General features: G+C 46.8%; 1 protein-coding gene and 1 pseudogene across 6 annotated transcripts in view; both read right to left on the reverse strand.

Moving 5' to 3' along the window:
- Positions 1-31: 31 nt before the first annotated feature.
- The window catches only part of HVCN1 (hydrogen voltage gated channel 1), a 34,377-nt gene continuing 10,904 nt past the window's right edge, over positions 32-23,504 (reverse strand). For all 6 annotated transcript variants that reach the window (XM_033097744.1, XM_033097743.1, XM_033097740.1 and 3 more), the window contains 5 exons: positions 11,477-11,755; positions 5,581-5,685; positions 2,825-3,056; positions 563-675; positions 32-173 (listed from right to left, as the gene is read on the reverse strand). In XM_033097744.1, the coding sequence (XP_032953635.1) occupies positions 108-173; positions 563-675; positions 2,825-3,056; positions 5,581-5,685; positions 11,477-11,755 (795 nt within the window). In that variant the 3' untranslated portion in view covers positions 32-107. The remainder of the gene's footprint in view (positions 174-562; positions 676-2,824; positions 3,057-5,580; positions 5,686-11,476; positions 11,756-23,504) is intronic.
- Positions 7,409-8,469, reverse strand: LOC117017482 (peptidyl-prolyl cis-trans isomerase D-like; annotated as a pseudogene).

Here is a 23,504-nt window from a genome sequence, read left to right on the forward strand (position 1 = left end):
CAAACCAAACCGGTCCTGCAAATGGCCCAGGAGAGGGAACGGTCTTCCTGGTCGTTGGCCTGAGCCCGTGTGGCAGTCTTCCCGTCAGAGTGGAGCAGGGCATGCCTCTAGTTCACGTCCCCGAGAAGTCCGTGCTGTCTCAACAGCTTGTTAAGTCTTTCGATTTCTTGTTCCTGTTACAAAAGCAGACAAATACCTGAATTTACCTTCAGAGCCTCACCAGGGATGTGACAATCATTCAGGGGCCCCAGGTACAGGGAGGGACACAACGCTGAGGGAAGGCTGATTCCTTATGGAATCAGTCTGCTAAACGAGTCCGTCTGCTCCAGTCAGATGGGATCCAGCGGACAAGAGCAGTGACTAGAGGAGGGGCAGCGGGCAGAGCTCTGGGAAGGAGGCGATGCCTGAGCTGACTCTGAAAGAACAGGAAGACTTAGCCAAGGGCAAGGGCACTCCAGGCGAAGGGACCCACACAGCAGAGGCCTGGGTGACAGGCCCCAGGCCCCAAGCCGAAGGCAGGGGACTGCAAACAGATGGCGCTTGCCCAGAAGCATTTTCTTACCTTCTCAGAGCAGCTGAATTCAAGGTGTTGGATCTTGGTGGCCAGTTGTATATTCACCTGTTTTAATCTTAACAGTTGCCGTTCTGAACGTGTCTTAACCGAGATAATGATCCCTGAAAAATAATTGAGGGTCTCAATGATACTGGTTTCTGATTTAACCACTTGACCAAAAAATCTGTATTCCTTATAAATGTATACATTTAGGAAGGGTGGGGACAGACAAGTCCCCCACCCTTAAAACTCATTACTTAAAGACATCAGAACTAAGAGGGTCAGATTTTTCATTTCTGAGCTAGTCAGTACCTAGTTGTGAAATATTTCTTCAGTTCCCATGGGCTAAAAAATCCTTAAAAATAATCAGATGAGCGTTAAGCTCCTTAACACAGAGCTCGCTCACAACAGCACTGCTGCTTAGCAGTGCACACAAAAGCCACCAAAATCAAGGCTGGAAATGATAAAGCTTGGGGCCGGAATCACCACTTTTCCAACTTTCTGCCTCCCACAGCTGTGGCCAGTTTAGTTATCAGGCGATAACCTAAATTTTGGCTGACAGAGGGGTCATCTGATGACTCCCAAATGCCCACACCACAGTGGGGACACTGCTTCAAAAGACAGTGCCACAAGTGGGGACGCTCCATCCCTTTCCAAGTAAGACTGACCGCGTCTGGACCCATTACCGCACATGTGCCCAGCAACCATCCCCGGTCCCCAGGGGTTTTGGTTGTCTCACTGAGTCTGGTCTAGCCTCATGTGGCTTTTTCAGAGCTTTCATGTCATGACACTGAATTTGAAAGCAATGTGAGAATGGACATTAGGCCAGTCCTTCTCTGCCCTGCTCCCATTTAGACAAAGTGAATGAACAAATCCCAGACTTTTGGTTTCCTCTGCAAAAGCAAGTCCCACCACGGAGTCATACAAGAGCAACAGGTAACTGTGCTTCATGAGTCCTTTATAATCACTAATAGTTTATCTACCTCAATTGTGTATAACCTCTGTGCAGAGTATTTTTCTGTCCGATTAAGGAAATAATTAGCAAAACCATCTTCAATAGTATCTGAGGAGCTTCCTTTATTTCCTTTGACAGAACCCAAATGAATGTTCTTAATGGGCTTTACTTTCATCCCTAGATCTGAACTGGCCCCTAAAGCCCCCAGTGCCCCCAGGCAGAGCTGTTCATATCACCCCACATGTTAGCAGACACGGACGGCCCTTCACCTCCCTGGTCTCCACAGCCAAGCAGACTGTGGAGCTCAGGAGGCCATGATAGGACTCCGTGCCACCAAGGGAGGGGCTCCAGTCAGAGGACAGGCCTGCCTCCCGTGGGCCACCCTGCTGCTCACCGTTCTCCTGACACCCACAGCCTATGGTGTTGGGCCCAGGTCTAGGGATTCCCAAACCTGGCTGGGCACCTTGATCACCTGGCAGTGCTTCAAAGACACGCTGCCTGGGCTCCACCCCAGACTTCTGCATCAGACTCTCCTTTTTTTTGGAAAAAAAAAGTGTTCATTGAAGGTGATTCTGACACAGCAGGTCCATGGACAGGCATTGGAGACTACACTGGCAGCTCAACAGTTAACCAGCTGGCGATCATGTCACATAAAATCACAGTGGAAGCATGGCTTCTCGGAGACAGTCTCCAACAGGGTGTGTGCGAGGAATAGGATTTTTACCTGAAATAATGGTAAAACAATATTTTCCCAAGTGTGTGCTCCACCGCCAGAGTCTACGGCATGTGAATAGTTTTTATTTCCCCAGAAAGTGTCAAATCGGTCAATTTGACACTTCTCAGAGCCTTCATCATGCTGTGACTTTCTCAAAGGGGGCAGAACCTCATGTACAGCATTTTCCAACTGCCTTGCACCCCTTTTGGTGTGGCCCTCCCGAGGTGGGATGTGGTTTGGTAAAACACTCTCTTCAGGAAACACCAAACTGAAAACAAAAGGTGCTCTGGGAACCAAACTGGGAGGGATTAAGCAGGGATTAGGCTAACCCTGTCTATAAACATCTTCTAATAACCATGGAAACAGGGCCTAAAGGAAGAAGGTAGTTCCTTTCAGGGCATGTCTTGGCGTCAATTCGCAGCCACAGAGGTGGTGGTGGGACACCAAGTCAAACCACCCCACTTTCCTCTAGACTGCCCGGAGACCACGCCTGTGGCCTCTGTGTCCACTCCCAGGCCCCACCCACTCCCAGGCCCCACCCACTCCCAGGCTCCACCCACTCCCATCCACACAGCAACCCAGGAGCGCAGGGGGGTCTTACCGTTGATGATCCGGGCCACCCGCCACAACCGGAGCAGAATCAGCAGGCCAAGTGCTTCAAATTCGTGCTCCCGGAACAGGAGGACAATGTCAAGAATGAAGGACACCACCACGACGAGGGCGTCCAGGATTTCAAACTTGTGGTGGAAGAACTCCGAGAGGAAGACAAAGAGTTTAAAGAAAATCTCCATCATAAAGAAGGTCAAGATGGCAATGCTCATGTAGTGGAACACCTGAGGGGACAAGGAAGCACCAGTGAGAGGTCACAGGCTGGGGCAGGTCACACAGACCAGTTGGCCTTGAGTGCACCTGCCTGGTCACCAGAGAGCTTTCATTCACTGACCAATCTGGAACTCCCACCGGCACCAGGGGCTGTTTTGGGGCTGGCAGCCAGGACTCTGCTCTTTGATAGACAACTAGGCAATGGCAGAATTGAAAACATCCGCCATGCCTTCTGGCACAGCAGTGCCACTGCTAGGAATTTATCCTACAGCTAAGCTCAGTGTCCTAAGGATATTTACTGCAGCAGCATCTGCAGAATAAAAGATTTCCTACATTGTAGAACAATGGAAATATGCATTAGAGGGCACTTGTCAAATGCATTAGGTACCTCCCTACGGAGCACTGCACAATTATTAACAAGACCAGGGCTGATCCACAGGGATTGACTAGAGATTATCACCCAGGTAGATGGAAAGTGAAGAGTTCCAAGATCTTGATTTATAAACACTGGTCTTCACTAAAGTAACCATTTCCATTCTGGGGCAGGGGAAGTTCAAAGTGAGCTAGAACATCATCCTGGGCCTGCAAGCAAGGAAATGCTCAAAGACTATCGAGTTATGTCAAAAAGACACAGCAGTCCACCAGAACAGGCTCACAGTGACCAAATTTGGGACAATCTGAACATCAGAAAGAATGACTATGATTATATACACTGAATACATTACGCAAAATGTCCCATGAATCCATAGTGAGTGATACATGCACACACAGGAAAAAGAGGAAACCTCTTCGTTATAATGGATGATGCCAACTACTCGATGTAGAAGGAAAGACAGAATTAGAAACCAACAGTCTGCATCCCCAGTGTATTCACTGAGCAGCCAGTCTCATCAGTGGATGCTATTTGGGGAAGAGTGCGTGCAGGGTACTGAAGTGTCACAGGGCAGATTATTTATAACTGTGAAGGGGAAAGTGCCCCTGGACAGTAGAGCAGCTCAGCACTTCCTACCTTAGTCAAGTGACCCTACAGAGCATCACTAATAGTGCCACAATATAGAGCCAACAGCCTACCAGCACCTCTGGTATACAAGAAATACAGGGAATAAAGGGACAACCTAAAGGACCTCTAAGAAAACAATCCGACAAATCCAGAATATGGAACATTGTATAGGACAATTGGCTGAACTCCTCAAAAAGTTAATGTCACAAGGAAAAAAAAAAAAGGGTGGGAGGACTCTTCTAGATTAAAAGAGCCTGAGGAGGGCAGCCGGTTGGTTAGAGCACAGTGCTCATAACACCAAGGTCGCCAGTTCGATTCCCACATAGGCCAGTGAGCTGCGCCCTCCACAACTAGATTGAAAACAATGACTTGACTTGGAGCTGATGGGTTCTGGAAAAACACACTGTTCCCCAATAAAATTAAAAAAAGAAAAAAAAGAATGTATTTTAAAATAAATAAATAAATGAAAAATGAAAGAGCCTGAGGAGATATAACCAAATATAATATCCGATGTCTGGATCCTAAATTGAAAAAAAAGCACTATAAAAGACATGCTTGGGATGAATGAGGTAATTTGAATACAAATGAGTTATTAGATATTATGGAATAACTGATAATTTTTAAGGTATGATGACGCTATTATGGTTCTGTGGGAGGAAGGCCTATTCAAAGTATTTAGGGATGAAGTGTCATGATGTCTAACTTACTTTCAAATGGTCAGACAAAAATATATGGGTGTGTTTGTGGATTACGTGGAGATAAAGCAAATACAGCAAAATGTGTATTTGCCATTTTTTCATAATAAAAAATTGAAAAAAGGCACGAGACAGTGAACATAGCAGGTATGTTACTGACGGTTAAAAAATAGCGGGAGAGAAAAGAAATTCATCCATCTACGGAAGGAAAGGGGCCCCAAGTAAGAAAGATGTTTAACATTCTCTTCCATAACTTTTACCACTTGAAAAGACATTTTTGCATAATCAATTGAATTTTGTGGTTTTTTTTAAAGTGTGTAGGGACACGCTTTTCAGTCGCCGGCCTTCTCCCATGTTACTGATGACAGGCGCCACGTGGTACTTTTTTTGGTGCATCCATTGTCCCTTGAGCGAATGTCTGAGGTGGACTCAGGCAGGAACTGTGAATTGGGGAATAAACGGTGGGCACAGCCCCCAAATGGCTCCAGACTAGGACTTCAGAACATGGACAGGAGGAGACAGGAGGAGAAATAGCGTGTCTGTCTCTAGGAGATGGGCAAGCACCATTCTCCTGGTCAGACCCTCCTTCTGGACTCAGTGACAGCTCCAGCTCAGTGGTCTAGGAAAACTCAAGATCCAAGCCATCAAGTGAAATGAGAAAGTTTCCTGCTTGAAGTAAATGCTTATCTATAATGCAGAAAGGAAGGCATTTTCTCTACTCTGGCTAAAAGCACCCAATCACACTACTCTCTAACAAGGCGGGTGCTCTCTGCCCCACTCTGCCCCGCCCACCCACCCCCCCACCCCGCGGTGCAGATGACAGATGGGCGGACACACTACCCTGGCGGCATAGTTATTCTTGTCGGGCTGGATGATTTTCAGGTCCAGGATGAGCTCGGCCAGCACCAGGAGGGCATCCAGGATGACCAGGCAAATGATGATGACCTGCAGACCGAGGGAGGAACAGGAAACCATGAGACCCACGTGGGGACCCTGTTTCCCTCTGGAAGGGCTGGTTTGGAAACATCTGGGTGAAACCACTGGGGAAAGTGCCAAGGGTGGAAGGCTGCTGCCCACAGCCCGCACCCTGCAGGGAGCCCCCCCTCCTGCCGCCCTCCAGGCCTGTTCAGCTCCAGGCAGTGCCCGTCCTAGAGCTTCTCTGGACAACTCACTGACTGACCCTTGGTCACTACCCGTCTTTTTCTTACTTGTTCACTGCTCCCCAGCACCTCTCAAACCAAACCGCTAATTCCTAGATGGCAAAAAAAGCAGCAATAAAAAAGTTTTAACACTTTTTTATTTTTCTGGTCCTGAGACTTGTTCTTGCCAGGGTAAGCCCAGAACAGATGCTCGGTAAGTAATTAAAAACATCCAGCCTCAGCGATCTGAGTCGTGGAAGGACCTCCAGGACTGCCCACTCCAGGCAGCTGGGTTACAGTGATGTCCACTGTGCACATAAAACAGCTTTTGTCCAGGGCCATGAAATACCTGCCCTAGCACAGGAGGAGAACTGAGAAGAGGGGTGGGCAAGACACTCTCTTGACCTGCTGGCAGGGGAGGACAGTGGGAACCAAGGTGGGGTCAATGGGTGATCTCGGCGCTGGTGGTGGTCATGGTGATGGAGGTGGTGACGATTTTGGTGAGGGCGCTAATGGTGGGGTGGAGGTGACAGTGTTAAGGGAGACCAAGGGGATGACATGGTGATGGAAATGGCAGCAATGGGAGGAACCCCAGAGGACACTGCATGAGCCCTTTCTTTCTCCCTTTGGAAATTCTGGACCATCATTTCCTTCCCCCGGGCCTGGCCTCTTAACACACTCAGGTAGATTTTGGCCTCTGAAAGCCAATCCGCCATTATCGTGGCAATTTCTGCAATTTCAGGATGAAATTCAAGTTCAGGCCTATGTAAAAATGAACTATTAAACCTTTTGACCACTTCAACCTGTAGCTAATTATTTCAGTAGTTAAAGTATTTCGTGATGTTTACTGTGAAAATTGCATGGCAAATTGTAATGAAATTTTCACACATATCCAAATTCAGCAGCTTAGTAAAGAGTCAAGCCTCTCGTGGTTTTTCTTTTTTTCCCCGTTTTCTTTCTTCATCCTCGGTTTTATTTTAGAGCTAAAAGGATCTGATCTAAAACCAAGGCCAGAGATATTAAAAATGGACTGAATATTCAGCCATAAAAAGAAATGAAGCACTGACACATGCTACAACATGGATGGACGTAGAACATTCTATGCTGAATGAAAGAAGTCAGACACAAAAGACCACATATATTGTATGATTCCATTCATATGAAATGTCCAGAACAGGTAAATCAATAGAGACAGAAAGTGGATTAGTGGTTGCCACGGCTAGAGGCGATGTTTATCAGGTACAGGGTTTCCTTTTGGAGTGATGAAAACGTTCTGGAATTAATAGTGGTGATGCCTGCATAATATTGTGAATGTACTAAATAAATGTCACTGAACCATTCACTTTATTTTTTTATAACACTTATATTAAGAGTGAACCCATATCGGTATTCCAAAACTGCAAACAATGCGGGATTGAAGTATCAAAGGATACACATTAGGAATTATATATAACAAACGAAAAACCTTAAATTTTCTTATTGCCTTTATACAAGCAATGTATAATATTTAAGCAAAACTGAATTCCTTATTAAGCAAACATTTTTGCATATGCTGCCTTCTCTTTTTCTGTGCCTTTATCTCTTGTTTGGTGTTCAGCAATTCTGCCTGGATAGCTCTATCTTCTGGTGCTATTGCCTGAGCTTTCTTCAGATCAGCCAATGCCTGACCGTATTATTTTAATCCTTGCCATCCTTGAGCTCTGCGGTACAGTGCTTTGGTATCTGATGGGTCTATTTCAAAAGCCTCCAAACAATTGTCAATTTCTCTCTGCCAATCTGACATCTTCAGTTTACAAGCACCAACAGTTAGCAGGCAGCTTAAAGCCAACAGGTTGCAGCTTCGATCTATCTCCTTTCTCAATAACAGCCTTTGAACCTTCCACATAGCTTAAAACTTTCATATATTTTTTAATGGCCATCTCCCAGTTCTGGGATTTGAAAAAAGTATTTCCAATGTTTTTTTTAAGTCTTCTGCTACTAATATTTTATCTACATCCTTTAAATCTATATCTGCACCCTCAGGGAAATATGGATAATTGTCACCGGAACAACCCTTTGGGAATCTTCCTCAGTCAGCCCCTTCCTTCAGTTCTCCGAATCCATAATTCTCACCACACTTATCCCTTTAATTATTTGACCAAATACCACATGTTTCTAATCCAAATGAGGAATTGGAACTTCTGTGATAAAGAACCAAGAACCATTTGTATTGCAGCCTACACTTGCTGTGCTCAATAACCCTCCTGGTCATGCTTATATTAATAATAGAAATTTTCATTTTCCAATCTTTCACCATAAATACTTTCTCCACCTGTCCCATTCTGATTTGAGAAGTCTCCATCCTGAATCATAAATTTCTCAATAATTCAATTTAACGGGCATCCTTTGAAATGGAGAGGTTTCCCAGTGGTGAGTCTAATGTCTTTTTCTCCTGTACACAATGCAGGAAAATTTTCTGCAGTTTTGGGTACAATATCTGCAAACAATTCTAAGACAATTCAATCAACTTGCTTGCCTCCAATGTCCACATCAAAAAAGGCTGGGGGTTACTGGAATTGGAGGGCGTAGTTTGGGGGGATGGACGCGACATTTGACTTGCAGATGCATTTGGAAGTGGGCTCAGAGCACCTCATGGCCCGCCCAGCAGCTGAAACCCTGAATCATTCGCTTTAAAATAATTAACTTTTTGTTATATGAACCTCACTTCTAAAAAGAGAGACAGACAGACCCAAGGTCACAAAACTCCAATGCCTAGGTCCCCACCCCAGCCTCTCTGAATTAATCCCTGAATCCGAGGAGACCCTGAATCTGCCAGTTCACCAGGCAGTTCTATTTCTGAGCAGAGTCACAGATCAAGAAAAATTCTGAGGATTCAAGGAGGCTGGTTAATTCCAAATCCTCACCTGGCGAAGACGGCCATGCCTGCAGCAGGATTCCTGGGTGCAAAGTGTGGACTATGGGGCGGCCAGTCCCGGGGTGACACCCATTAGCCTGGACACTGGGTACATCTCGCAATACTGCAGAGTCTATGCATTAACTCTAAGCTTCAGTGCCCTCCCAGGGAAAATGGGGTTGGTCACATTTTCCACCCCAGAGGGACAATGGGAACATGACATGAGATAACGTGTGCAGGGTGTTTGGCACAGGGCCTGGCCCATGATTGGTTAATAAAAGTCAGCTTCCTTGGCCTTCCTATTGTCCCCTGGCTCAGCTACCCTGTCCACCCGTGGTTTCCATGGCGGCCTGACACACCCATATTCTCTCACATGTTGTGCCATCCCATGTGGGAAGTGACAGCAGTTAACTAACTACATATCATGTCACCTTGGAAATAATGGGAACAGGTGGAGATTGCATCTAAGAAAGGGATTCCAGAATCATCTTGTATGCTGCTTCTACCAGCACTGATCAAATCCTTGAACTTGTATCCCCGGGTCCGAGGTGGCCTCCCTGCTTCTACTGTGAGCCCCCTACAAATCTGTCATGTTACCCCCTCTCACCCACATTTAGAACCTTCCATGGCTGCCCACCACCCATGGATGATGACCTTCTAGTGCCTCCTCTCTTGCCAAGCAGTCCCTCTTCTCACTATACACATGTCACATGGACCCTTCTCAATTCCTCAGACGCTGCAGACCCTTTCCTATCTCAGGCCTTTTGCAAACATGATCCCTTGGCCTGGAATGCCCTGGCCCCTCCCCTATCCACAGGCTCACTCCTGCCCAACCTTCAGGTGTTAGGTGAAATGTCACCTCCTCCGCCAGCCACACGTCCTCCACCTCCCAATTCTAGATCAGGTCTCCCCCACCCCCGGGATCTCTCAGAGCCCCATACTGTTTCCCTGCAGAGGGCTTCTCTCCACTTGTAGCCAGCATCTGTCTGGGTGATTTCTGAAATGCCTGCCTCTCTCCATGAGTGAGGGCAGGGACCTGTCATACCATCCTCCCTATAGCCCCAGCACACAATAGGTGCTAAGAAACATCTGTTGAGTGAATGAATAAACATCTCTACTGATTTTGTGACAGTCTTCTTTTTCCCCAGTACGGGTCCCAGCTCAGAGGGCTGGCCTGAGCCATGTGGCCCCCTGGGCCCAGTCAGTAGAGGGGGGAACCTTCCAGAGTGGGGGGTCCCAGGGCTCCCCGTGCAGCTGGAAGGAAATTGGCTCCTTCCTTCTGCTTCTGAAATTGAGGGTTTGGGATTTCGACCCCAACAACTTAATACCACGTTTCCTTTCCTGTCACAGCCAGAGAGAAGAGCTGAGCTGTAAGGAGAACAGGGTTGTTTGGTCTGCATTCTTGTTCTAAGCCACATGAAAGCAAAAAAAGACCAAAATAAATTTTTTTGTCCTGTTTTACCCTGAACAAAGTCAGTGATGGGAGAGGTAAGGGTTGCTTCTCTCTGCTTCCAGAAGGAACACTGGGTCTTGGTATGAACTGGTTTATTTTGGTTTAGGAGGACGCCTGCAGCAGGGTCTCTATTTGGGAACTGGGCTGACAAGGGGCTGCGTGCTTCCCCCAGGTCCCTGAGCCTCCTGCATTCTCCTGGGATTTAGACATGCTTCTGTTCACCGGCTTGCCCCCCTCAGGGCTGGGGGTGGGGTTCAGAGGGCTAGCCAGACTCAACCTGCATCTGTCCTTCAAAATCACATGTAAAGACAGAGCCTGAACCCTGTAGAAAGTTCCGTTCCCTTTGCTATTCTTGGAAGTCCACGTCTCCCTCTCGTGTTCTCCCCATAACCACAGTTGGAGATTGGGGGTACATAAGCCAGCGAGACATTTTTGGTATCATTCCCCAAAGAAGAGACTAAGGCCCCCGTGGTGAAGAGTCAGAGAGGCATGGGACCCTCCTGGCCTTGTCAACTCAGGGACAGCGGGTAACGTTTGCTGAATGAATGCAGGAATGTTTTTTTCTGCCTCAAAATTTACCCTTTAATTTACGTGTGTGTGTGTGTATGTGTGTGTGTGTGGGGGGGTAAAGTTTGCATAACATAAAATTTACCATTTTAATCATTTTAAAGTGGGCATGAAATTCAGTGACATTAAGCATATTCCCAGGGTTGTATAACTGGCACCACTGTGTAGTTCCAGAACATTTTCATTACCCCAAATGGGAGCCCTGTACCCATTAGACAGTCACTGCTCATTCTTCCCTGCTCCAACCTGCGATAAGCACCACTCTGCTCTCTGTCTGTACGGATTTACCTGTTCTGGACTTTACATATATATATATGCCATATATATATATGGCATCTGGCTTCTTTCACTCAGCATCACGTTGTCATGGTTCATCCCTGTGAAGTATGTCGGCACTTCATTTCTTTTTATGGCTGAGCATGGGGAGGCCACACTTTGTTTATCCATTCATCGGGTGATGGACCTTTGACTTTTGGATTATGATTAATTTAATCCCTGACAACATGGGATCTGCCCGTGTGCCCAGCACTGTATGGGCGCCTGAGGGCACATGGCCGGTGCCTGGGGAACATCTGCACCATGAATGAGCCAGTGGCAGAGATGGGGCCCCCCCCAGCCTGGCCTCGTGACTCTCCGCTGAGGGCTCTGCCCCACCCTAGGCATCTCGGGCCTCTGCCCACCTACCTGAAACCTGTGGGAGCTGAAGAGCTTCCTCAACATGGCCCTCAAGTCTCGGGGGCGCCTAAGCCTGGAGGCAGGGGCTGCCGTTGCGTCAGCGGCTCTGCCCTCCTCGCCGGAGGCCGGTGGTGACGGCGGCTGGTCCTCCTCTTCCTCATCTTCTTCATTCTCCCACTTCTTGTAGTTGACGTTCCAGGTGTGGTAGTCATCCCCGACGACGGTGAAGTGCTTCAAGAACCTGCTCATCTTCCTGGCAGGAGCCACCTTGGCCCTGCGGGTGACTGCCTGGAGGGAAGAGACACAGTGAACGTCAGGCAGGGCGGCCCTCAGAGGACCCCACTCGGACCCCAAGTCTGTGGCGGGCAGCAGGGCCCCGGCTGGGCCGTGTCACAGGGCTGAAGACGGTCCTGGTGCTCAGAGCACTGTGCGAGCAGAGACCATGAGGTCACGGTGGTTTCTTGTACTTTTATTTTTGGAATGCAGGTTCTCAGTGCCGGTGAGGCAACAGGAAACTCCAAACCCCGTCAAGCCTATCACTGTGGTGTGATTGGCAGTAACCAACGGCATGGGTACTGCGGCCCAGTCACAGAATACCCACCACAGGCCCACGTGGAAAGACCGGAAGAGCGGCCCCATGGTTCAGAGACATCATAACCTGAAAAACGGGCGGGGAGAGTTGGTAGGGCCGCGGGAAGGGAAAGCCGAAAGTAAAAGTATCCAGAGTTTCACAGAAAAGCAAAGCCTCCAACCACCTTCATGCCACAGATTGGTCCTTGAAAGGTGAGCAGCAAATGGAGTTTTCCTAAGTTCAGTCAGTGCTGTTTTTAAGCACACTCTGGACAGTTATTTAAAGACAGATGACTTCAGAGCAAAAAGATAATAAAATTTTTACAAAGTTCAATAATGAAAACTTTCAGGGATGGGTACAGGAATAGGCAATGTAATCAGTGGGACAGGGAAAGAGAGCCCAAAGCAGACTCAGGTCCCTGTGGGAACCTACTGTGATGGTGGTGGCAGTCCAGCTCAGTGGGAAAAGACTGGAGAGGTTAAATAAAAGACCCCTTCCTCACACCACACACAGAATAAATTTTAGAAGCATTGGCACTAACATATATAAAAGTACTTTTTAAAAACTTTTAAAGTCTTAGAACAAAATATAGGCAAGCATTTTCATGACTTTAGGACAGGGACATTGCTTACATAAGATACAAAACAAATGGATAAATTTGAAACTAAAAGCTTTTATATCTCATACACACACACACACACACACACACACACACCACAGATTGGCAGTAAATATCTGCAATGTACTTAATAGGCAAAGATTTAGTGTCCAGAATATATAAAGAAATCTTACCCAAAAAAAGACAACTCCATGGAAAACTAGGTAATAGATATTAACTGGCAGGTCACTTAAGAGGAAACCCAAATGGCCAAGACACTCAACTTTACCAGTACTCACGAAAATGCGAATTGACGTAACAATCACACACTTTTCACTCCTCAGATTGGCAAGAATTTTAACGTCTACAATAGCAAATGTTGGTGAAGGTGTGAAACAATAGGGTCTACTGAACACTGAAGATACAAACAAACACTGGCTGCACCGTTTTTAGAAGCAATATGGCATTGTTTTGTCAAAGATGAAGTTGTGCACATCTTTCTTAATGATGAATGATTCCATCCCCAGAAAGGCTCCAAAGAAAAACTTGCCCACATGTGCTCAAATCAGTGACATGTTCAAGAATGCTCACTGCAAATGTTCTCCTACATGGTGGGAGACAGAGAAATGAATCTCCTCTATTCGTGTGATGGAAGACTATATAGCAATTAAAATGAATAAACTACGTCTCTATGTATCACTGAGGATATCTACATGCACCCGCTCAGCAGCACTGAACACATTAGATCATTCCTTTTTTTCAAACACTCCCTTCATGGGCTTGTTCATTGGGATTCCACACTCCCCTGGTTTTCCTCCTAACTCAGTGGTTGCTTCTTGCTTCTTGCTAGTCTCTTTTGCTGGATCCCTTAAGAGGAAGACCTCACATTTAAGTACTGGCATTGGCAGGGCCCGGGCCTACGGCCACCTCTCTTCTCCATACTGAGTTCCTAAGGGACTTCATGCAGCAGCGTGGCTTTAAAAGCCATCTTTTCATTGATGATGTGAAAATACTATCTCCAATCCCAATCGCTCACCTGACTCCAGACATGATATCCAACTGTTTACAGGCTGTCACCCTTAGTTACCCGATAACTATCTTATCCTAAGCATGTCCATAACGGAATTATTCATTCGTTACCCAAACATTCCCCATCTCAGTTTATGGCATTTCATTTGTCTTCCTTAGGCCAATGACTTTGGCATCGTTCTTGATCCTTCTTTGTCTCACTGTCAACATTTGCCTAAAAGTAAATTTTGTTGGCTCTACCTTTAAACTACATTCCAAGTAAGACCATTACTCCCATCTCCATTACTATTCCCTGGTTTAAACCAATCATCTCTTGCCTGGATTACTGCAGCAGCCTCCCCGCCTCCTACCTGTATCCTTTCTCTGTACAGCAACCAGGAAGAACTTTCTAAAACATAAGTGAGATCATGTCATGCCCTTCCTTGAAACCCTCAAATGTCTTTTCAGCACACCCAGTTCCTCTTCCTGGAATTCTCTTCCCCCAGACATCTGCATGGCTCGGACCTTCTCTTAGGTAAGGCTTCTGCTCAAATACCACCATTTCTGAGACCTGGTCTGGTCCCCTCCCCCAGTCACACAGCATTCCCCTTACCCTGCTTCATTTTTCTTTATTGCACTTATTGCTGTCTAAATATGTGTGTGTGTGTGTGTGTGTGTGTGTGTGTGTTTGTTTGTTTATTATCTGCCTCCCCAACTAGACTCTAAGCTCCATGAGAATGGGACTTTTTCCATTTTGTGCAACTGTACACCCAGTGCCTTGCACTTAACAGACACTCAAAAGACTCAAATATTTAAGTGACTGAATGAATGCAGCAATGTGGATTTAAAAATATGTTGAGCATAAAAGGGAAGATATGGAAGAATATGGACAATATAACACCACTTAAGTAAAATTTTAAAAATACATGCAAAATGTTACTATATACTGTTTTTGGAATGTGTAAAAAAATGAATGTAAACATACAAAAGAATGGGATTTCTGCTTCTGACCATGATAGAGAAACTGGTATAAATAAGAGTAATAAAATAGAGTAACTGTTGGGAGTAAATAGAGTAAAATAAAAATAGAGTAACTGCCATATAAAACTACTAAAACTGGATAAAATACATGAAAGTTACTGTGATCCCTGAGAAGAAAGAAACAAAAGAGATGAGCCCCAAAATCCCTTGGCTTTCTGCCTGGAGGCACTTTCTGGACTGTGAAGGCAAAGGTTAGAGTTCAGGGCTATTGAACCTCCCTCTCTCAGGAATCTGCATACCAAGGTACCAGATAAAAGGAAGTCGTGCAGAGAAGGAGCTCCAAAAATTGGACTTTGGCCAATTCCTAAATTTGGAATCCTAAATTTCACACGCACACAGCAAGACGCCACGAGGCAGGGCAAAATATAACTTTGAGGGGAAAAAAAGACTCTTGGGGAACTGTTAGCTGAACCACTACCAGATATCGTACCAGGCTGGGTTGGGAGATCTGAGAGTTCCAAACAGCCAGAGTGAGAGATCTCACTGAATGGTGAGCATTCAGTGGGAATTCTAGAAAAGCCATGCTTTATAAGTAGAACTAATCCAGCCCTACAGTTAGGGCAACCTTAGACCCATCCAAACTAAGCTTAAAAATAAGCCTTGGAAAGACCAAGCTGATCCCCAAATAAATTACCTGCCTGCTGGAACAAATACTCTATTAGGAAAGACAGCAAAATACACTCAACAACATTCATAATGTCCAGCATATGATAAAAAATTACTAGACAGATAAATAAGCAGAAAATGTGGCCATAACCAGCGGGAAAAAAAAAAAGCTTATTAGCTCAAAATGGACAGAGATAAAGGAATTGGCCAACAAAGGCTTGAAAATAGCTATTATAAATATGTTCAAGGATTTCAAGGCAAACATGAACTTAATGAGGAACAAATAGAGAATCTCAATAGAGAAATGGAAACTACAAAAGAGACACATGTGGATACTCTAGAACTGAAAAATACATACGTGAAATGAAAAATCACTGGATGGGCTTGACAGCTGATTAGATGCTACAGAAGGAAGGATCAGTGAATTTAAAGATACAGTAATAAAAAATACCCAGTGCAAGCATGATTAGAAAAAGGCTGAAAAAAAAAGGAACAGAGCCTTAGGGACAATAGTAAGTGGTCTAACATACATGTACCCAGAGTACCAAAAAGAGAGATTAGGGCAGAAAAAATATTTGGAGAAATAATGGCGAGAAAAAAAATCAGGCCAGCCCGGTGGCTCAGGTGGTTGGAGCACCCTGCTCCTAACGCCAAGGTTGCCGGGTCGATTCCCACATGGGCCAGTGAACTGCGCCCTCTACAGCTAAGATTGTGAACAACAGCTCTCCCTGGAGATGGGCTGCCATAAGCAGCTGGAGGTCGGCATGAGCTGCCATGGGATGCCATGGCATCCCATGGCTGAGTGCTGCCGTGGGCTACCATGTGCTGCCAAGAGCAGCCGGTGGCCAGCGTGAGTGTCCGGCAGCCAGCATAAGCGGCTGGCAGCCAGCGAGAGCTGCCGTGAGCTGCTGTGAGGGGCTGACTGGCAACGGACTGCCTCAGCCGGGGGGAGCGCAACGCTCATAATACCAGCGTGGTCCAGGGAGCTGTGCCCTACACAACTAGGCTGAGAAACAACGGTTTAAACTGGAGTGGCGGGGAGGTGAGGCAGAAGAAGGGAGGGAAAATAAAAATAAAGACTGTTTAAAAAAAGAATCTAATTTGATGGAAAAATATAAATACGTAGATCCAAGAAGCTCAATGAACACCAGGGAGGACAAACATACAAAAGAATGGACTAGAACGAGATAGCAACTTCATGAGTGGTGCCTTAGGAAGGGGTAAAAATGAAGGGAGACAAAAATGAACTCTATCTGAAAAACATCTTAAATTACAAAAAGACTTGAGGAAAACATGACATAATGTTAATAGCTGTCAATTCAGAATGATGATTACGTTAGTATTTGATAATATTTTCATTCTTTTATATTGTTACATTTTTCAAAGTAAAATAAAACAATCTTTCTCTATTAGTACACTTTTTAATGCATAGTCATAACGGTTTCATGAGCTCAGAAAAGGTTAGAGATGACCTGTTCTGATCTCCTCACTCTTTCTGAGATGGGAGCTTTTCAGAGATGGGCAGCCAGGGCTTGCTCAAGGTCACAGGTAACCAGAAGCAGTGTACTTGGGAAGAGGATTCAAGCTCCTTGGCCCCCGTTCATTGTTCTTTCCTCTGTTCTGAGATGCCTTGTAGGTTTCCAAGCTCCAAATTAAGTCAAAGGACACCACCTCTTTCATAAGCCTCCTCAGAACCCCAACATTTTCTTGTTAAGTACCCTGAGAAGTCCCTGGCACTCCAAAGACTGTGGGGGGAGGATGTGGGTCATGTGTGTGGAAGTGGCTCCAAAACGCTCCATCCAGTAATCCTGTGGTTTGGACTCCAGGCTTCCTCCCCTCCCAGTCTCCCATATTGTTTGGGCACCTTGGGAGCCACCGATTTGATACTTCCTCGGATGTTAAGAGGCCCAAGGAGAGCTTATGACCACGGTATAGCCTCCCGAGAGTGAACCTTCTGATTCTTTCCCCATCCATGATGCTGGGGCCTGTCTGGCCCTCTTCTCCCCACCCCCACTATTCATTTCCTTCTCCAACACCCCCTTGTCCAAGCCTTCATTCTCTCACCCAGAAGACTGCAACAGCCTCCTCAGAGCTCTCTCTCCTTTGACCCAGTTCTCTAGCACATTCTCTACCCAGCAGCCTGAGTGGGTTTCATAAACCCTCACCTCTGACTATCGTACCTGATCATATCACTGCCCCCCTGCTTTTTGCTCTCTGAATAAGCACCCAAGGCCCTTCACATGATGGCCCTGTGGGGTTTAGCCTGATCTTCCCCACAACCTGACCTACTCACCACACTCCAGGCATGCTGGCTGCCCTTCTGTCCCTCCAATGTGCCACGCTCGCCTCCTCCGAGCTTCACACAGGCTCTTCCCTCCACCTGGAACGTCCTTCCCACTCTGAGCTGGGCTCCCTCTTACTCACGCTTGAACCCTCAGTTGCAATGTCCCTTCCTTAGACAGACTCTCCTTGACCCCGAAAATCCAAATCTGACCCTCTTTCAATTTTATGACCTCTCTTTATAGTCTTTACTTTCCCTTCCAGAAGCCTTATTTCTAACTAGAAATTTGTTTTTGCAACTGTTTATTACTTCTCACTCTGCACCAGCATTTTAATTCCATGAAGGTAGGATCTTTGTCCCCAGAGTCTCATGTGACACCTGACCTGGAGCAGAAGCCCATCAAGCACCTGTTGGTGGAGGGCACTGGTACCCTCTCTCCCACACAGGGCTGCAGTTGGACCCGCCATCACCGTTTCCAGGGCTGGCCAAGTGCCAGGCCCACGGTTGTCTTGAAGCCTTCCGGCCTGCGACTGGCCATAATTTCCCCCTAAAACACCTCATCTCACAGATGGAAACCTCCTGTACTAGTTTTCAGCATGGTGGGAGTCTCAGAGTGCTTTGCAAAAACCACATTTATATTTCACAGGACAGGAAATTTTTCTTTTTAAAAACTTGCGACCAGTAAAGAAGCAACTTTCAGTAATTTGGAATGAAAATATTTATAGCACCCAGTAGAGCAGAAAAATAACTCTGGTTTTAAGTCAAAAATCTGTCATTCTAGAAGCAGAAAAGTTCCAGAAAAGGGTAACGATATAGCTGATCATGAAAATGTTGGTGGGCCTCTGAAACTTCACCACCCACCCTGGACCCTCAGCTCTTGGGGTCCCCCCACGCTGCCCTGGAGGCTGGAAGGACTGACTCAGTGAGTTACACAGAGCACTGGCCTGGCCTGGAGCTGCCCCTCCATAAGTGACAGCTATTCTTCTTCTTCAACAGCAAAAACTCTCATTTCCACTCTTCCAACTTTATCACTGTCTGTGGATATTTCACTTCTTCACTTATTGGCCTGCTGCTGGCCCCTGCAACCCCCAGACTCTTCAGTCACATGAATTCATAAGATTCCCTTTGCAGCTTAAGCTACATTGAGTTGCTTCTGTCACTTGCAACCCTGAGAATCTAGCCCAGTGGAGTGCCTGGCACTGGATACCCTCCCACCTCCATGCCCCGTGCATTAAACCTTGCTGCCTCTCTACTTCCTGACCCTACTTTCTCTAGGGTCACCTTTCCATATCAAAGCCCACAACTGTGGTTCCCACCTGCGTGACTGCATCCTCTCGTACTGTTGACTTGTTCTTTCTGACAACCTTGTCTCTTGATTTTTCTCCTATTTCTAGGCACCCTTCTCAGAGTCCTGTACCATGGCCCTGCTTCCACACCATCTGAAGTCCTTGACGCCCCAACTCTGACCCTGCCCTGGTGCTGGGTGACTCTCCCGCTTTGGTGGTCTCAGCACACCTGTGTTCTCAACACGACTCATGTTCAAATCAGTCTCCAGCCGGATGTCTGGTATCCTGCCAGGCCATTAGTTTGCTGTGACCCAAACTGAACTAATTTCTTATCTTTTCTCCCACATCCACTTTCTCCCATGTTGCCCTAGGGCATGGCATCGCATCTTACCCTGCTGCCCAAGCCAAGAACCAATGATCATCCTCGGCTCCTCTCTCTCCCTCAAGCTTATCAGTGTAACCTTGTCTCGTCACTACTCACGTTCCACCTTCTCTTCTCCGTCTAACCCTCTCCTACCACTGGAAAGCCTGCACCAGCCTCCTCACTCGGCCGCCTGCCCCCAATTTCCTCTCCACACGGTGCTGGCCAGGATCACCTTTCTCCAATGCCAACCTGGCAGTGTGCCTCTGCTCTCATTACCCCCGGCCCCATTACCTTCAGCTCCCCCATGCCTGCCAACTACTGCCTTCAGGACACAGTCAGGGCTCTCCTGGGCTCCCCACGCCCTGGTCCCCCCCCAGCCTCCACCACACTCCAGCTACACCGAATGCATTGTGGTTCTAGAACAAACCACTCTCTCTCTTGCTCTAGGACTTTGCACAGCCTGTCCCCACTGTCTGGAATAGCCTTGGCCTGTCTCACCCTAGTTCTTTTTTAGGCCATATGGACGTCTAGCTTTTAGCTCCCCTGGGAGGCCTTTAACCGCCACCTGCTGGATGAGGATCCTTCCTCTATTTCCCCATCACACCACTAACTAATGAGCACTGCAAACTCGGCGGGGGTGGGGGCGCAGAGACTCCCTATCTCAGTCACGAGGAGGAGCTCAGTAAATACCTAATAAACGGATTAACAAAAAACCTGCAGGAGCTACCCCTCAAAGATAAATGAATTGCCTACTTCTCTCTTACACATGACAGGTCCAATTATTACCTGGGAGAAAAGGGAAGAAATGAGAAAAACAGACCTAGAAGACATGGAGAAAACCATGTTCTCACAAATACCTATTTTTACAGCCTCTGAAGCTGCCATCTGTAGGAGAGGGAAAGTCCCTATTTCATGGTCATCCAACAATCACAGAAGAGGGCACTTTTCAAGAAATTCAGCCGATTCCTGATTCCTAATGTCCCATAAGTCCCCATTTTCCTGTTCCCTCCCAGAATTTAATTTTGGGGACCTAAGTTGCTTATTACTGCAAAACTCCAACAACAGCAGTGACATCTGTTACTACGGATTGTTAATTCATTAGTGTTTATGTTACCACTAAGTTCCTTAAATGCACTATCTCATTTCAATTCCTAACAACCCTCTGAGGTCGAGGTCATCATTTTGGGTTTCGGTGAGGGAGGTGACATGACAAGGGTCACGGACTGGGAAAATGGCAGAGCCAGGATTGGAGCCCCCTGTGCTGTGTGACTGGTGCCCATGTTTCTCAACACACAGTCAAGAAAAAGCCAGGCAGCCAGTGACTGGACAGCTGCCTGCTAGGAGGGTGTAATGGGTTGAATTGTGGCTGCCCCCAAATTCGTGTCCACCTGGAACCTCAGAATGTGACTCTACTTGGAATATGGGTCTTTGCAGATGGAATGAATTAAACATCTTGAGATGAGACCATCCTGGATTTGGGGCAGGCCCTAAATCCAATGACTGGTGTCCTTACACGAAGAGGAGAAGACACACAAAGGAGGACACCATGCGATGATGGAGGCAGAGACTGCAGTGATGATTACAAGCCAAGGAACACCGAGGATGGCAGCAACAGCAGAAACTGGGAGAGAGGGACGGACAGATTCCCCCTCTGCGCCTCCAGAAGGCACCCACCCTGCCGACACCTTGATTTTGGACTTCTGGCCTTCAGAACTGAGAGAATGAATTTCTGTTTTAAGCTACCCAATTTGTGGTCATTTGTTATGCTAGCTCCAGGAAATGAATCCAGAGGGTATATGCCCAAGTCAGCCTATGACTCCCTGGAGTAAGCAGGGTCCTTCAGAGGTCACAAAACCAGCTGGACGAAGCCTGTGTCCGTGTTTCTGTAGCCAATCCTGACAGCAGTTTACAGGCCGCCCCCATCCCCTCTTGCTCTGCCTTGTAGCTTGAAACAATCCTGAGGAGGAGGCAGGGCAGAGAGGGGCAGTCTCTCCATTCTATAGAAGGGGAAACTGAGGCACAGGAGGAGACACCAAAGGTCCAAATCACAGGGTGTGGCAGGTAGACAGAGGCGTAAGGTAGGGGACACTATGTGCCACCTGGCGGACATGTAAATGGCTATGCCCTTTTTTAGGAGGGCAGTGGGGCAGTTTCTTTCATCTTTTGAAAAACTGAGTCTCTCCAATGTACCAGGCATGCCAGTGCAGGAAAGGATCAGACTTCAACCAGTTTCTATCAAAATCTAAAGTGTCCCTATCATGCGACCTGACAAGGGACTCACGAGCACACAGATGCTCACTGCAGTCGCTACAACAGCCCAAACCTGGAAATGACTGCCTGTCCCATCGTTAAATACACAACAGCAGACCCACACTGCAGACTACTACGCAGCCAGGAAGCCTGTGGGCCTGTGAGCACCGACACAGGACACGTCCTTTGTCTACAGTTAAAAGCTAGCACGTTTCAGACCAGAATATATCATATAATTCCATTTTTGTTAAAGGATAAAAATCAACAACCCACACCAAATGGTTGCTCCCGGAAAGGGAGTGGGATTGGGTTGGAGGGTGAAGAGAAACTTTTCTTTTCTTTTTTTTCTATTAGGTTTAACCATAAGAAAGAGTCCTTTTTGGAGGAAGATCCAGCGGGCAGAGAATTGAGTGGTGAAGGGAGTCTGTGAAAGGAGAAAAGGAGAGAGGGAGAACGAATACATGTACATTAACACATCCAACTTACACATAACTGGAATCTCTGAACAGGGAAACCAAAACAATGGAACAAAGCAAATAGTTCAAGATATAATTCAGGAAAACTTTCCTGGAATACGAGACGTTTAAAAAATTGTTTTTGTAGGTCAAAACTGGTAGAAATTAGTAATTTCATGTAGTTCAACCTAACATATACTAGTTTGTTGTTTTAATTTCTTACATTGAGAACTTGTTCACGTAGAATTTTTAAAAAGAAACAAGAAAACATAAGCGGTAAACCTGGCATAGGAACTCCAGTCTACCAGCTTTCTTCTTTCCAAGAAGCTCTGCCAACGAGGGGGAAATATGGCAGAAAAACTGCATTTTTTAGAGCAGAAAGAATGGTATTGTAAGAGGTGGAATCAAGGTTCTGAGCTGCAATCTTCCCTCCCTTAGAAGATGGGGAAACTGAGGCTCTGTAACATGGCAACTGTCACTAGTCAGCGGACATGGACACACATCTGGGTCTCTTGTCTTCTGGTCTGGGGGTCTTAAGACACACCCAGGCAGGCTCAGATGTTGTCTCCAATCCCCCACGGTCCACCCATCAGTAAGTCCTGTGCATTCTGGCATCTGAATGACCCTGGAATCTGATGTGTACTTCCGCCACCCTCTGCCGTGCCCTTGGCCTTGCCTCGTCCTCCCACGTGGAAGGTGTTATCAGCCCCTCACTGCTGTCCCGTCACTCTTGTGTTCTCTTCAACAGTCAGAAAGCACGTCTCAAAACAGAACCATGTCACTCCCTGTGCAGAAAAGGCCTGCTTGGCCCTGGGCTTGCATCTGGGAATTTGGGATTTCGGGAGGGTTCCCTCCACTCCCTGATGAGAAGGGAAGGGCTCACGGTCCCATATAAACAGTGCGGTTTATGTTGAACATCTGCTCTCCTTCTGGGAATCTGGAATTCTTATAAGTGCTGGGCAGAAGTTGCCTCCGTGAGCAGCCCCAGTAAGAGCCCTGGGCACTGAGTCTCTAACAAGCTTTCCTAGTCGGCAACACTTCACAGGCATCGTCACAACTCGTTGCTGGAGCAATTAAGTGTGTTCTCCATGACTGCACTGGAGAGGACTCTGGAAGACGGAGCCTGGTTTGCTCCAGACCTCAGCCCATGTGCCTTTTCCCTTTGCTGATTTTAATGTGTTCTTTTGCTGTAATAAATCTTAGCTGTTGAGTCCTATGAGCCCTCCTAGCGAACCACTGAGCTGGGGTGATCTTGGGGACCTCTAACATACTCCCTTATTAAAAACTCTTCTTTGGCTTCCCACTGCTCTTAAAAATAAAGACCCAAGTGTCCTGCAGAGGCCCACACCTACTCTGCATGCTGTGGCCTCTGCCTGCCTACCTTTCCTCACCTTTCCCCACCCTCTCTGCTCTGGCCACACTGTCTCCTCTCAGCTCCCTGTACTGGGCAGATTTCTTTAACCACAGGGCCTTTGCACATACATTTCCCTCTGCCTAAAATTCCCACTCCTCTTCCACTTTGTCATTTATCTTCTTTTCCCCTCGCAGGAGGTCTCCCTCAAGCATCTCAGCTCCAG

Source organism: Rhinolophus ferrumequinum, chromosome 25 (genome assembly GCF_004115265.2).
Source record: "Rhinolophus ferrumequinum isolate MPI-CBG mRhiFer1 chromosome 25, mRhiFer1_v1.p, whole genome shotgun sequence".
In the NCBI taxonomy this organism is placed as follows: Eukaryota; Metazoa; Chordata; class Mammalia; order Chiroptera; family Rhinolophidae; genus Rhinolophus; species Rhinolophus ferrumequinum.